The sequence below is a fragment of the Magallana gigas genome, chromosome 9 (genome assembly GCF_963853765.1).
Source record: "Magallana gigas chromosome 9, xbMagGiga1.1, whole genome shotgun sequence".
Taxonomy (NCBI): Eukaryota; Metazoa; Mollusca; class Bivalvia; order Ostreida; family Ostreidae; genus Magallana; species Magallana gigas.
Window position 1 is genome coordinate 4231693 of NC_088861.1, and position 17219 is coordinate 4248911.

General features: G+C 33.4%; 1 protein-coding gene across 4 annotated transcripts in view; it reads right to left on the bottom strand.

Moving 5' to 3' along the window:
• The window catches only part of LOC117691263 (myosin-11), a 120163-nt gene extending 103741 nt beyond the window's left edge, over positions 1 to 16422 (bottom strand). The window contains exons 1-3 of one of the 4 annotated variants that reach the window (XM_034476946.2): positions 15626 to 16422; positions 14067 to 14195; positions 13295 to 13423 (exon numbers count right to left, since the gene is read on the bottom strand). In XM_034476946.2, the coding sequence (XP_034332837.1) occupies positions 13295 to 13423; positions 14067 to 14195; positions 15626 to 16337 (970 nt within the window). In that variant the 5' untranslated portion in view covers positions 16338 to 16422. The remainder of the gene's footprint in view (positions 1 to 13294; positions 13424 to 14066; positions 14196 to 15625) is intronic. The other 3 variants (XM_034476943.2, XM_034476944.2, XM_034476945.2) reach the window with 3 other exon arrangements.
• Between the last annotated feature and the right edge of the window lie 797 nt (positions 16423 to 17219).

Genomic DNA, 17219 nt, shown 5'->3' on the forward strand with positions numbered 1-17219 from the left:
ACATTCAAGGAAGAGGATTTATACATTTTGTTCAGTACGACAATTTATGTGTACAATTCAGTTTATAAATGCATAAATGGCATGCCATTCAAGTTTTTAGGCATGCCCCGCTAGAACTTTTTTGCATCATGCAATCAACATTATTTAAATGAATTTATTTAAAATGATTTTATAGAAGATTGATATGTTAAAAAATTTAAAATTTACATGTTGTGTAATATTTAAAAATAGATTTATACTACTTTACAGAGACAGCCGAGCGTCTGGTTGAACTAGACTATATTAACTATGGCGTAGGAATACATAAGACTACAAAAATATCTAAATTGTTCGTAGTATATAAAATTTGACTATTTTTAAAGTGTTTATAGATAAGTTTCCTTGAAAAACAATACTTCAGCATACATTACATTGAATTTTTTTCTATTATTTTCAAGAACTTAATCTTGTCAGCCGTGAAGATTTGTGCTTAGGTCCAAACACAGTTTCACTTTCGGTTTGCCAGAGTAACTGTATAAAAGAGTTGATTAAAATCAACTCCAAAAAATTTCAAGAACCAATGGTACTGTTTTGTAGCAATTGTATCTTCTCGGGCCTTTCCGGCAAGCTCGGAAAACATATCAGAAGTTGTTTTCCGAGCTTGAAGGAATTTAAAGATAAAGCTAGCTATTTATTATAATATTGAAAATAACTTTGCATTATAAGACCTAAGCTACTCTCACTTTTTGACATTTACAATAAAACACAAAACTTCATGTGAAGATGATAAAACGAAATTCAAATAGTACAGTTTATCTACAGTAGTACAGTATTACCAGAATCCTTTACTATGGAGTCGAGCATGCGTATTCCAGTAAAAAAGACTAACGTAGTTGCTAGCGCTCGAGAGCGCGAGCAATAACTCCGCCTAAGAAAACGAGTTGACCAATCATACAGTTTTTACACCTGCGGCGAGCATTGTTTATGCTTAACGCTGCTGACTTACCTCATTTAATTCATCGTGATGCTATCGGAAAAACCAAACCCGAGCCGTTTTAATGATAACAGAGAGACAGAAACTCTATATTCAGGCGATGAAGGTATATTGCTATATAATATAAAAACGGATTTGGTGTGCTTTTTCCGAAAGCGTCACGATCAACTTTGTCAGTTACGTCACGCATAAACAATACACACCACCGGTATTAAAACGTTATGATTGGTTTCGTTTTCTTAGGCGGAGTTATCTATGCAAACTAAAATACGCAATTCCAGAGCTTAAGGATTTCACAGAACAGTTCATTTTTTCCCCAACATCGACTCTCCCCTTTTATTTAAATTATATGCAAAACTCACGTACATGTTGACCGTGGTTTGCTACAATGGCGTTAAACAAAAATTAATTTGTATGTACTCCGCGTTTATTTCATGTACGTTGTAATAAATGTATAATGTACATGGACCTACTTACTTACCAATCGAAATAATATACATGAATTTCTCGATTTCTACACCTTTCCATCAGCAATCAACAGTCAATAAACGAAGTAAACGATGATATGATAGAACCTGATATGGAAGTGGAAAGTGCAAACGGGGTATACCGCTACGTACATACATGTATGTGTACGTAGAACTAAGCCATCTTCGCTAGGCAAGTGTCAGAATCGTTTATTCTTCTTTTACCCCACCATATTCTGTGTATATAATCAATACTAAAATATCCTCATACATTTTACCGCAAATGTCATTTCTTTACTTGTCACTGAAATTCTTTTAAACGCCATCATCAGTCCCAGATACAGTGGCGTGGTTTGTTTACATATAAAATGACAACTCCTGATCCTCTTTCTGAGGTCGATTAGCCAAAGATTGTTTATTAGGAGAAAGTTTTGGGCAACTAAAGCGACAACTATGAACAGAAGGAAGTTCTAAATGGATTATAGGCACTGATTGTGGTATGATATATAATGTTAATTTGTTCAAAACTAGCATATTTTTGTGCCGTAAATTGCAAGTTTTTCGTAAGTATCGTATGCACTGTAGCTACATTTAAATATAGTCAAACCCAATTTTTCTTCGTAGAGCTATGTATACTGTATGTATGTTTTGCCATAAGTATACACTTTCGAAAAATACCCCAATTCTATGGTGTTCTGATGGAGCCACTTCGACCTTCGCACTTTCGCCTTTGGGTCGAGGTGCGAGAGTGCGAAGGCGAGAGTGCGATGGTGCGACGGCGAAGGAGCGAAAGTGCGAAGATGCGAAGGCGAAAGTGCGATAGTACTATCGCTCCTTCGCCATAGCAACTTGGCACTCTCGCCTTGGCATCTTCGCGCTTTCGCCTTCGCCTTTTTATAATTGTGGAGCTCTCTATCGCTTAAGCTGTATAAAAAGACATCTATGGTGTTTCTATGGGGCCACTTCGCACTCTCGCACTTTCAGCTTTAGGTCGAAGATGCGAGAGTGCGAAGTTGCAGAGGCGAAAGTACGAGACTGTGACGGCGAAGGAGAGAAAGTGCAAAGATGCGACGGCGAAGCGCGAAGATGTGAAGGCGAAAGTGCGAAGGCGAAGGAGCGATACTACTATCGGTCCTTCGCCTTCGCAACTTCGCACTTTCGCTTTCGCCTTTTTTTATTAGCATTCAAAAAATCTCGATCGATTACATAGAATTTGATGCAGGTGTAACGAAGAATTTTGACCCTGGTTGAAAATTGACCCGGGGGTCATTTTTCCACGTTGAATATTGAGACCAAAGGTGTTGAATAAAGACCCTAATCCGTTGAAAATTGACCCGCATCGTGGAATTTTGATCATTAATCCGGTTCAAAATTCAACAGCAAAGAATCACAAATTTACGAATCAATATTATAACTTGAGTTTATTTAATTAAAAATTATTAGTTTTTATATATTTATTCTTTAGAATTACATGTTCACATGTTTCAACAGAGGGGGGGGGGGGATTAAAATGAGACTTAAATAATTATTTTTTGAATTTACATAGTATGCCTTTAAATGTGTACATGTAATAACTATTTTATTCATAATAAACTTTTCGCGTATAATTGCTGTGTGTGATATCTATATATTTTTAAAGAAATATATGTTTTTTTAATTATATTAGTTTACATGGTTACACGTTAAAATATTCAATTCAGTAAAACTCTTTTTTTTATTTGCTGGAGAAGTGTACAAATATAAATAATTTTAAAAAATTACAATACGTCATATTATTTAATTTTGGTTTTACGTTCACCCAGTAAATTGAAACTTTGATATTGTTCATTGTAAATTTTCTGAGTGGGTGTAAATAAAAAAAATTACAGTATGTCATATTGAGATTTTTGTGTTTGCACCCACTCAGTTTGTTAAAACTGTGACTATCTTAATTTTGTATTCACACCCATCTAGCCAATAACAGTTTACAAAATGATGATATGCTAACATGATTGTACTCTTTCATGAACAATGCTGTAGTAACTATATCTTGAAAGCCGATTTTTGGTGTTTTGTTTGTTCCGTTATAATAACTTTTGATGTAACTAAATATCATCAAATCGCTAATTTTTCTAGGTATTAACAATTCTGCTTCATGGAATCTGTAGCAAGTTAGCAACCTAATGTTTGTACAGGATGACAATAGAATTTTGCTTTAAAGTTTCTAGATTGCTTTGATCACAAAAATGTATCATAAATTTACTAACAGTAATTGTTTTCGTCAATAAATTGGTAAATTGCATTTTTTGAATAGAAATAAGTAGAAGAAGATCATACAGCAGCGTTGGAGTAAATAGTTGACCTTCCTATCACAGCCACCTACATTATTAATTTAATTTAAACGTGTTAAATGTGTATATTATGGTATATAAGACATGAGGTACTTGGATATTAAATAATTATCTGAATATTTATCATATATGATTGTATGACATATTGTTGGAAGACATGTTCACTCACACCTATATTAACAAACATATCACCTTCATTTATACCTGCAGAGATACAAACATAAGAATGAGATTTTCATGATCCAGCCCATTTAAAAAGAACAGTAAATAAAAGGGAACTGTATATTAAGTAAATATACAGGTATAATACTTAAATAGGTTAAAACAGTGTACTTTAAGAGAATCAAAAACGCTTTGGAGATCTAATATAAGTATAAACATGGGAAACAATTTTACAATTTTATCTATATGAAAAATCAGAAATACCATAAAGTATATAGTTCATATAAAATGGTACACTAATGTCAATAAGTTGTTTAAAAAGTTCGTCTCTTTGTTGAGTGTATCTTGGATATCAAGGGGAAAAATCACATTTTCTTCAGATTCAGACCCACAGCATAAACATCGACTCACATCAGAAAAAAAAATCCTTAAATAAGTAAGTTTTACTAGCTTTATTCCGTAATTGACGTAAAATAATATTTCCTATTGTCTTAACTGAAAGGTTTGTAAGCTCTAGGTATATTTCGTTTTTTAAGTTTTGACGAAAAAGAAAGATAAAGTTATGAAATATTCTTTTCTGCATGAAGATTATTCCATAATTTACATGTAGACGGTGCAAAGATATTGTAATAAGTATATAGTGGTAGATAGTAAAAAAGCTAATTCGATCTATGATTATATGCATGTTCAGTAAGAAAATATGATTGAATCCAATGTAACATTTCTTGTGGTGCTAAACCATTTATATTCTTGTAGAATATAATTAGTTTATGGTTATCCCCTCGAGATTGCAAGGTTTCCAAATTAAGCTCACTATATAAAATTAATTTAGAAGAATTAACTCTGATCCCTGTCACTGTCCTGGCTGCTTCAATTTGTACATGTTTAAGCACTTCGGCTTTTTCCTTGATACAGCTGCTCCAAACAACATACATGTATCTATCAGTTGTATACTTTTCGCATAATTATCTTGTCATGTAAATACCATTAATATAATTAGATCAACAATCCTCCGATTGTATATTTAGTTGCAAACCTACACTGTACCTTTTTTTTAAAATTGATAACATTTTTGCTGTAGAGGGTATATGTTTTTAATTTTGGAAAAATATATTACGTCAGTTGCCTGTTTTTCTAATTTACAGGTAAATAATAGAATTGAAAACTCAAAATAATAGAAATAAATTGCATTTTAAAGAAGAACCATGACTGTATATGCAGAAAATTGGATGGTGCTTCAATAAAGTTAATCAGACAAGTTTATGAAAAATTATTTTTAAGTCGTAAAAAATTTAAAACGTTATGTATATATTGTATATATACGTATAAAAAACCCCAGTTAATATGAAAAAAGGATAAAAATATGACAACCAATCATTTATTATTTTGTCAGTGAAATATTCTGACTTCTTCAAATTAAGCCAAGGTATCTGACATTATATCCTTTCGTCTTGATATAAATATATATACCCTTTACCCAATAAAGCAGTATAGAGGTTATATATTTTCAATTATTAGAAAAATATATAACGTCAGATGCCTGTCGAATAGAGCTCTCTTGAATTGCCTTAAAAGTTACGATAACGGGCAATATGTTTGTTAGATATATTCATCAGAGATTTTGACAAGTTTAAACTTTAAATTCTGTCACATGAGGGAATGAAAACCATGTCATCTATGTCAAAAAGTATTCTAGCCCTACTCGCCTGCTCCATTCCGAAGCAAACGGTCATCTTCTTAGCTTTTATACATAGTATTGTAATAATAAATGGATATCATATTTTCAATCTAATAACTAAATGATTAATTGGACATATCAGCCTAAAAGAAATTAGCCACATCCGCATATGTATCGGACAGTACGTACATTTTAAAACTGAAACTTTCGAATATGTGCATGATTGTACATTTAAACTGTGTAGAGTAAGTTCCAGTTCAGATCAAAACTCTGAGGTTTGGGTCAATTCTCAACAGGATCAATTTTCAACGGGTCGAGGTTATCAGAGTTTAGAAAAATCTTTCTCATACCGTTGAAAATGACCCTGGGTATAAATTTCACGATTTTGGTCTCAATTTTCAACGTTGAAAAATGACCCCTCGGTGTAACATTCAACGTTGAAAAATGACCCCCGGGTCAATTTTCAACCCGGGTCAATATTTTTCGTTACACAGGCACCGTACTCGCCAAGGTTTTCCGATTAATCCATGATATTATTGGTACGCATTGTCTAGGCCATTGTGCTTACTATGAATGTTTATAAATATTTTAATGTGTATATGTGACATATATGTGGATCAAACACAGTGACATTCTAATTTCATTATGCGACACTCCTTGCTCATGTATGAATCTAGAGGGGGACAGCCCCCCCCCCCCCGGAAAATTCAATATTAACAACTTCACACATGCAGCAGTAAAGGGGAAGAGAAGGTTCGGATCCCATCCCCCTAAAAATTTAATCTATTAATTATAGATATAAAAATCTCCAAAATATGTCTCGGACCACCCCCCCCCCAATATAATGATCTATCTTCCCCCCCCCCCCCCCCCCCCAGAAAAAGTTATGGATCTGCGCAGGCTGTTGAAAATAAATTCTAAAAAGAATACATAAAAAAGAAAAGAATACACGCACGAAGTGCGAAGGTCGAAGTGGCCCCATCGAAACACCATACAATACTGACAGTCACGAGTAACACAGTGAATTTTTCATTTTCTGATAAGTTGTTCTGTCCGTGCATAATTTAGTCTGCACCAGCAGCTAATCAGCGGTAAGCTGATAAAAAGCGAGTATTTTTTATGCATGACGTAGCTGACAGAATTGAACGTGACGCTATCGGAAAAAGCACACCAAATCCGTTTTGATAATAAGTAAGGAAGGTTGACTATAGATTTTTTTTTGTCACTTTTATCATAAAGTTGTGTTGTTAGGTTACCATCAATGCCCCCTTCCAGTAAAATATCCAAGTATGAAACAGCTGACAATCACATGAAACAGATGACAATGGAGTTTTTGAAAGGACACCGGGAAATTTGTCTGAGGCTGAAAAAAATAGTTGTTATAATTAAAGAGTTTACAGAGAGAAGCAACGTCAAGTGAATAATTTACTCACCCAACCCGCATATTATTGCCCGAACCCCGTAGCTCAGACCCCGATGATCGAGAGAGGCGATCGGTCGACTCAAAAACTTTCAAAGAGCCATAGGTAATCACTTCGTTATATTATTATAATTTTGGCTGCACTGGTTTGACTAATTTATCTTCATCCGACTCTGTTTTTCGGACACTAAAACTCCAGTCACACCTCCATTAACGATCGACGGCCAACGGTTTTTAAGGCAATAATGTATGGAGGGTAATCGTGTTCAAAAATCCAGACATGTAAACTTGTAAATCCGAATATGTAATCGTGTTGGTGTGTGAGCCTGAGTATGAATATGTGTAATTCTGATCGTGTAACCTATAAAACTCGGGGATAAACACTTTAGAATTGATCCCGCAAGCCTTCGATCTAATTTTCCCTACAGATGCCAGTTGCAGCTGTAAATTGATGTTTGTTATTTACATATAACCTGCCACTATAATACAAACTTTCCATATGTAGTCTCTGCATTTGTATTTCCGTTTTCTGAATATCACGGCTGACATGTTGCAAATCAACAAATGTAAAGTCTACAAGTTTGTCGAATTTTGACATGACCATATATGGAAACAGTGACGTCGCCGATAGAAAACGGCTAGCTGCAGGTAAAGGCATGCCGTAATCGCTGGAATAGGGACGGAATGAATATAAAAAATTATATTAGGTAGGTCTATAATCATATAATCTCTGGAAATCAACTTTTCTTAGAAGGTATTATTTTTTGGAAAGTTATCGATAAGAAAAACAAAGAATTAAAAGACATTGGTTTTGAGATTTTGATTAAATGAGACATGAGAAACGACACCCCCTTTAAAAATAAATAAATTCCAAAGATAAGGTTAATTGTCGTGAAATTAAGATTTGTATAAATTATTTTAAAAAATGTTTCTTTTTGCATTGTCGGCAATGTAATGGGAAAAAAGCCTATCAAGCTTGTGAAAATTGGCATTGTTTTATTATTTATCTTTCACTTGCACAACAAAATCATTTTGAAATATTAAAAAAGTATAAATACGTATAGTTGCATACATTTTTCTGCAAAAAATTACCAAATCTTTGCAGGTCGTTTATACTAACTAATTCAGAAAAATAACAAAAATAACAAGAGAAAAGCTGTCAATGTGACAGCAAACCGGGTTTTCTTTTGTGTGAACAGTATTAATAATCCATTTGTCAATCCTGAATTGATAAATCCTACAAAGAAATGGGGTACTCCATATGCAATGTTTTTGCCAAAAAATGACTAAGTTCAACAGCTGATATTTTTTTTTATTAATTATCAGAAATAAAAATCATAACAATTTGCATACTTCTGATATATTTATAATTGACATGCAAAAGAACAATATCCTATCTCAAAAACTATACGGGGAGTTATCGGTACAATACGGGTACCTTTTTGGCAGCCACTCGCCCGCCCGCCAATTTGTCTATTTCAATAATCGAAAAACCTTGGTAAAAATTCTGAGAATTCAGAAGCAATGGAGCTACATGGGACCTCACGGCGGTCTCCGAACCTCATACCGCTCAAAACGTGTATAACCCCTTAGGAAATTTCTTGATCCGTCTCATTTCTAGAAAAGAGTACGCATTAACTTATCAATATATTCCATTTTAAATTACATGTCAAAATATTTTAGAGAAATACGATATAAGGCATTTCTTTTTAACCTTTATCGTATAATGCCATGAGAATTATATTAGATAAATGAGCGCATTCGTCATATCGGCGAAAAATTTCATATTCATGACCCTCTTCCTGTTTGGTCCAGTTTCAATCATACCTCAAAATTTTTTCTAAAGATAATACCGGTTTTTTCGATAGAAAAAGTGTCGTTCATTAAAAGCTTAATGCAACAGTTAAGCTGAATATTATGTTTATTTTTCATCCATTCCAGCGATTACGGCATGCCGTTTCCCCGCTGCAAGGCAATTGCCATATAAGGTCATGTCAAAATTCGACAACTTGTGGACTTTACATTTGTCAATTTGTATCATGTCAGATGTGCTATTGCCGAGCTTGAAGATACAAATGCAGAAACTACGGATTGAAAGTGTGCAAAGTTGAAGGTTTAATTAACTGATGAAAGCAATAAAGCTGCAAATTGTGCATCATACGAAGGAACTGAGTCAAATCTTACGTGTGTTTTCCTGAGTTTTATAGGTTACGTATACACGATCAGAATTACGCATATTCATACTCAGACTCACACACCAACACGATTACGTAATCGGGTTTACAAGTTTACATATATGGATTTTTTAACACGATTACCCTCCATAATAATGGGATTAGTCAGCCGACAGTCGGCAGTTCATCATCCGTTATCTTGGTCCATATCGACCTCTTTTTTAGTCGACCGACCACATTATAAATTTTTCTGTATGTTATAATTTTTTCTGCGTCGATGGCCAAATGTTCGTCATTTAATTGAAAGCATTGCCCGCGTAGTTACAGGTGAATGCTCTGTTACAACACATTTTGAATTTTTTTTCATTAGACAATAATTTACACAGAAGAAAAAATTCGGGAGGTTTGAATTATCCAATATGTCATAAACTTCATCACTTAGCAACTGCATTTTACTTTTTCCTCTTATCTAGTATATTGGGCTATGCCCGAACGAATATGATTTATATATATGAATAATGAAGATCAATGTATAATATATTTCAACTGGATTTTTGCAAATATGATGTGAAAAAAGATACATTGGTTATGTTTATCAAAAACAATATGATCTTTTAAAATATCAGTGCGAAAAAATTAACCCACATCCCAATGCTTGTTTTTAAGTTTATAATAATTCAATGTTCGTTAATGTTAATATCCTTTTATTGAAGTGATTTATTTGATTAGAATACGAAAAGAGGGGTACTGTTGAAACCCCATAGATTCTTTAACATACCAATGGAGAAATTATTGTTCGACCAGATCGTTTTTTCAATAACACTGCATATTTCTTTTCCCGATCTTAAATGTTTACCCAGAGTTGCTGAATATCATATGTTTTGGAATGAAAAATGAGGGTAGGGGACCTTCTTCTTGTAATCAATTAAATGATGCACTGGTATTTGACCTGTATCTTTGGTTAACCCCTACCCACCCTCATCCCCGTTCTAAATACGTTAAATAGATTCACGAGTGTTAACAAATCATCATACTATCAACAAATTAGAAATTCAGTTCCAGAATTTGTGATATAAAAATATTTTTTCAAAGTGTGTTAAGAGTGTCGATACTAAAATATGTTGATGTACATGTACCTTCATACATTGTAACACACTTTCAAAAAAAATTCAAAGTGGGTTAATTTGGTCCAAAATTGCACGCACTTTGAAAAAATGCTCAAAATGCGTTGATTTTGTCCAAAATTTAACACACTTTGAAAAAAAATTTCAAAGTGCGTAATTTTTTCAAAGTGTGTTGCCACAATGCTCAGCTATTGCGAAATTGTTTTTTAGTAATCGGCCGACCGTAAAAATCAAAATGTGACTTAAGATGGTAAGGGACATCACGATATTGTGACGTATTGTTTATCAAAATAAACAATAAAATGAAGTATAATATACAAGTAGTTTCTTTTTCAATATTGTCACCTAACAGCGTAGCGCGGTGGCTCAGAGGATTTACCACGAATCTGTAAGTTATGAGTTCGATCCCGCTGGTGTTTTACAGTTTTTACCTCTCCAAGCTATTTTTTGGTTTAATATTGTAAAATTTAATAATTCTAAACCTGTAAAAGTATTCTAATTATAATGTAGTTTAATCCACATTAATATCGACAGATGTCCCATACCATCTTCACGTTCGATCATCGAGCGACGATTCACCGACCAATGAATAATTATTTAAACTTTTAAAGATATCGGTGTTCTAACAAATAAATATTGAATTCATTCCTTAAATACACATACAATGTAACCTCTTACACAAAGAAAAACTTTTCGTTAATTTCTAAAATTTTTACATATATTCAAAATGCTGTATGAAAATTCTATAAATACATGCATTATAGTAACAAAACAAATTACTTGAATGTCAAAGTCTTAAAATTGAACAATAACTGTGCTGTTCAAGTTTTTGATTTAAAAATATTCAAACAAGGTTTTTGCTTTATTAACAGTAATTATCACATCTAGTTAAGTTTAAATCCAGAGAACGTTGTAGAGGGAACATTATTACTGTAGTAACCGACACCAGCGTACCGTTTGACCCACACTCTGTCACCGGTCAGTAGATGTAAGATAACCAGGTTGGTTCCTGTCTGGTTGATGTGAACGCTGCTTCCACTACTGTAATAAGCCGTGGCCCTGACCTTACTGGATCCATTCAAAACTATGTCTAACCAGAGGTATTTTCGATTGGCAGACTGAACAGAGACGTAGAACACATATGTCCCCGCTGTCGGCGCTGTAAAGATACCAGTACTGGGGTTGTAGCCTGTTCCTTCACTGTAGATTACTGTGGGGAACACTAGGGTGTCTCCTGCCCAATCACTGTTACCTGATGATATACCCACTGTAAACGCATGGTGGCTACTCTTATCTACAATAAACAAATTGCTTTATATATTCTGTTATGTCAACAATATTCGTTTAATACCGATTTTCTTTGATTTCGTTGTTAAGTTGATTCACAGAATTAAATGTTCATTGAAATGCAATATTCTAATAACACATTTTATTGATTTTTAAATTAAAATACGCATTAAGTATGTATCATTGAGGGTGTAATTTTTCATTAATTCAACGTAAATTGCTGCCCATGAATATTACTAAAATCGCATTAGCTTTGCTGTCTCTAAGCACACATGTATGCATCGTAATATCCTTTAGTTTGCAACAACGTTAAAGTGAGTTCACGTTCCAATTCATTTTTTTTATTATACCCAATGCTGTAAATCAGGATTGTAGAGAATGTTTTCTAGTGTTTTAATTTCTGATATTTTACGCGGAGATTTGTTTGCAAATCTAATATTACATCTAAACATAAAAAAGTTCGAGAAGTCTGGATAACTGAATTAGTAAAGAACAGTTGATAGATAATTGGCCATTGCTTAAGGAGTTTATAACCACCTTTGTTATTAATGTATCTCAATTTTCAGGTGAGATATTTAACCTTTAAGGTGGTATGGGACGTTTCCATGTTGTGACATACTATTTATCGAAAAAAAAACCCAATAAAATCAAGTGTGATTTTATAAATAGTTTTGTTTCCAAAATCGTCACCTAACAGCGTAGCCCGGTGGGTTAGAGGTTTTACTGCGAATCCGTAAGTCATGAGTTTGAAGAAGTTTGAAGATTTTAAAATGTTTACCTTTCCAAAAAAAATTTCAAAACCTTATTTTTGGTTAAATATTGTGAACTTTAAGAATTCGAAAGTATTTTTGTTATAATGTACATTAATATCGACATATGTCCCATACCACCTTAAAAAGAGGTATGATTGATACCACCTTAAGAAAAAAACTCCTTCAGGAATTTTTTTTTCCTTTGGGAAAAACAAATTTCTTATCGGCTATTTGTAATTTCCTAACTGAATGAAAGACTCCCTATTGGAATCTAAATTTAAATAGGATTTGAACAAAACTTCGATAGGATTTTGAAATCCGATAGAAAATCTTAATTGCCTATAGGAATACTATCTGTCTGAATCAAATTCCTGCACGAATTATTTTTCTCCTATAGGAAATATAATTCCTATGGTGTTTTTATTGGATTTTCATTATTTATATTTATTTCTTCAACTGGAATTTTTAGTTTCCGATGGAAATTTTTTTTATAAAGGTGGTATATCTTACACGTATAGTTAATCACTCTATGAAAACAAAAGTTATAATTACTCTCTACACAATGGTCTTTTATTTGGTATATATGGATTTTTACGAAAATGCATCTAAAGCGGGTGCATAAATGCCACTTAGGCATTGGCATGCTTATCTGGCATAGTGTTTATACATTACAAAATCAATTCGTAGTATTATTACAGACAAAAACACAGAAAAATAATGTAAATGAAGATTTATTTAAAAGTAAATACAATAAAACAAGGTTATAGCGAACACGCTTATAATGAATTGACGCTTAGAGCAAAGTGGCTTTCATTCCCTGAGACTTTATAACAAGTTGTAAACTTGACGGATAGAACGAATTACGTTTTTAAGGAAGTCGCCCGTCCCTGGCACTTCGTTATAAGCGTGTGTTGCTGTATATCTCACCATCGATTGATTTGGACAACTTTGTTTGAGCCGTTACCAAAGACGCTAAAGCGGATGAGAACTTCTGCTGTGTATGTTCAGACAGTGTGAACTGTGTATCAAACTTGGCAACTGTTCTGTTGAGGTTTTCTAGAAACACAATTATACAGTGTAATGTGATACATGATTTTGTATTGAAACATTGAAACATGCAACTATAGGTTTATTTACTATAACAAGTTTGTCTTTTATATGATGTGAAATAAATGACCAATGATAATTTGTGAAACCAGAGGATTCAACAACACTACATGTACATGCAATTGTAAAAAGCATGGAGGTATGTCATTTGTGTTGTTTTTTTATTTCAAGCCCGCTGATTCAATGACGACGCATTGATTTCGCATCGCAGGAGGAACGAAACGAAACCAATCTTTGATTTTTTTTATCAAGGCATTGACATTGGAATTGGAAATCTTTGGAGTTTTATTTATTATATCAATATCAACATAAGAATAAATAAAATAAAAACAATTGAAACAAAGAAAGAATTTTCAATAAACTTTGGCGGTCACCTTAAATATCCATGAGATAAATTTTTAAAAGAGTAAATACAGTAAAACAAGGTTATAGCGAACACGCTCATAATGAATTGACACTTAGAGCAAAGTGGATTTCATTCCCTGAGACTTTATAACAAGTTGTAAACTTGACGGATGGAACGAATTACGTTGATAAGGAAGTCGCCCGTCCCTGGCACTTCGTTATAAGCGTGTTTTACTGTATATCTCACCGTCGATTGATTTTGACAACTTTGTCTGAGCCGTTTCCAAAGACGCTAAAGCGGATGAGAACTTCTGCTGTGTATGTTCAGACAGTGTGAACTGTGTATCAAACTTTGCAACTGTTCTGTTGAGGTTTTCTGGAAACATTATCATACAGTGTAATACATGATTTTGGATTGAAACATTAACACATGCAAGTATAGATTTATTTACTATAACAAGTTTGTCTTTTATGTGATGTACAATAAATGACCTATGATAATTTGTGAAACCAGAGGTTCCTACAACACTACATGTACATGCATTGTAAAAAGCATGAAGGAAAATCAGTTGTGTTGTTTTTTTATTTAAAGCCCGCTGATTCAATGACGACCCGTTGATTTCGGTTCGCAGGAGAAACGAAACAAAAACAACCTGTGATTTTTGATCAAGGCATTGACATTGGAATTGAAAATCGTTGGTTTTTTATTTATTATATAATTATCAACATTAAAATAAATAATTCAAGAGTCCAATGGGGCCACATCCCTCACCTGAGCAACAATGGGAGTTCAAAAGATATTGTGCCATATGGTCCCTCGGTAGAATAACAAAAAATAAATAGTGTAAAGTATTCGAATTTTACACTTATTTTTGCATACACGTAATCTTTGACATTGTACCTTCATGAAATACTATTTTTTACCAGAATAAGAAAATCCTACGCAAAATATAAAACTAAACATTTGTTAGGGGTACACTGTTAAGTTGTTAACTTCCAATTCCTTATATTTTCGTTCGCCCCCCCCCCCCACTTTGTAAAGCGATCAAAATATATGAGAGCATATAGGTACATTTTTTTCATTAACTACTTACTAGTTATTGTATTTTTAAAAAAATATAATAGTTATTGTTTTTTATTTGCATAATCCTGAAATTTTAATGAGATTGGCAGATTAATAACTGCCAATCTTTTGTTTTGCCCAGGCCAAGTCTTGCCTACCCATTTTACCGGATGCCGAACCCGAAGCTATTAAACTGATTGAAACACGCCTTTCCTTTATTATTATGTTCGTAATAACTCAGATTTGAAACAAAATTAGCCCTTAATATTTGCAATTTATATTTTCCTTCCCATAAGGATAATTCATGCTAAACAACATTGAATTGGACTCAGTAGTTCTTGAGTAGAAGATTTTTAAAAATGCACCCCCTGTTTCTACAGTTTCAAGGTTTTCTCCGCTATGAATACAGATCAGACTTTTTTTTCTGCAATTTATATTTGCTCTCCCATAAGGATGCTTTATGCCAAATTTGGTTGAAATTGGATAAGCGGTTTTAGGGAAGAAGTTCAAAATTTAAAAAGTTTACAGACGAACAGACGGACAGACGGACGGACGGACAGACGGACGACGGACAAAATGTGATCAGAATAGCTCACTTGAGCTAAATTCAGCTCAGGTGAGCTAATAAAAATAATTGAAACAAAGAAAGAATTTTCAATTAACTTTAGTGGTCACCTTAAATATCCATGAAATAAATTTTTAAAACATAGATGCATGTAAATACCTGTTATTTCTGTAAATACCTGTTATCTCTGTTTGGGAGTCCTGTAGATTCTGTACAAATGATTTAAGATTACCAAACTCCATTGTTAAAGAATTTATAACTTTCAAACTTTCAATAGATGTGTTCGAATGGCGTTCAAGTTCAGAGTATTTCTTGTCTCTCGAATCATTTTCAATTTCCGTGCGTTCCTTGAAATCCAACAAGGTGACCGAGAGGTAACGCACTTCTATTTTGATATCATCGAGAGCAGCGTTTGTTTTGTTAAATATTTCCTGTCTTTTGTTGTCTGGTTCTTTTTGAATGAAGTTCAGCTGTCTGTGCAGAGCACTGACGTTGTCACTAACGTTCTGAAATTTCGTTTCCAGCTCCATGCTCTTGGCCTGACTGATTAGGCTACTTTTCTTTAGCTGGCCATTTTCCTGCTGAAGAGAACTAACCTGAATATTTAATGCCTCAACCCTCCGCTGTAGTTCTGATATTTTTGTTTCACTTGCCGCAAAACTTTCTTTCAAAATGCTGATGTCATTAACCAGAGCATGGACATTCTTGACCAAAGCGAGGCGGATAACGGTCTCTTGGTTAATCATCTGTCGTAGGAAGCTTATTTCGTAACAATCCGGTGCTTTGTTTTCCTGTAATGTTGTTGCCTTGTTGTTGTCGGTAAGACGCGAAGAATCAGCCTTCGCCCAAATAAAACCAACAAATGTCGCTAAAATAAAAACCAACCTCATTGTTCGACTTTGTTATTCAGGTGCTGCAAACAGGCGAAAAGATTCGGACGTTTATAAGACAATGCCTCGTTCCGATTCTTAGCTTTGAAATGCTTAAGTTCATCTTTAGATATAAAACCAAGCTGTTTCTGAAAAATGGTATCATAAAAAACACTTTCTTTGTATAAAACAAAACCGAATTAACTGCCAAAATACTTGGCGCCAAAACAATTACGTAAATGTATTTTGTTAATGTGATCAATTATTGCAAAAATATGTTCCATAGCTGCTAGTAACAGTTTTGCTTTAACATGTGGATGCTTCTTATCAATAGAAGTATTCAGAAAATAATTGTGCTTGATTTAAGTAACGTTCAAGGCAATCTGTTAATACTCAAATGCGTTTTCCAGGCGATGGTCTTCTGACGCAAACAATGTTAATGGTGCTTTTGTAATTGAATGATAGTATGACGTAAAACTCTTATATTTTTGTTTCAGTTTAGTAAACTTATTGTAGACCTTCCCGATTTTTGTCAGCGTTTGATGTTTTGTGTTTGTCTTAAAGGAAGCATTGCTAATGCACATTTTCTATTTTTTTGTAGAACATTTTAACATTATAAACATACTTTTCAAGGAATTGTATTAATATCTTCAAAGAAAAGAATCGCCTACTAAAAATACACGCAAAATAAGTTTTCATTCAATTCTTCCCAGTTTGAAAATGAAATATTTATTATACTTTCATTAATAACACATTGTTTTATATACCATAAATTGCGCTTCGTTTATTCTATTTTGGTTATCATTGCATAGCAACTTACTCTTACTGCACAATATTAGTTTTGATGTGTATAGATTCATTTTAGTTGAGGAACAATTTGCAAGACTGGTAAAGGTTACTTGT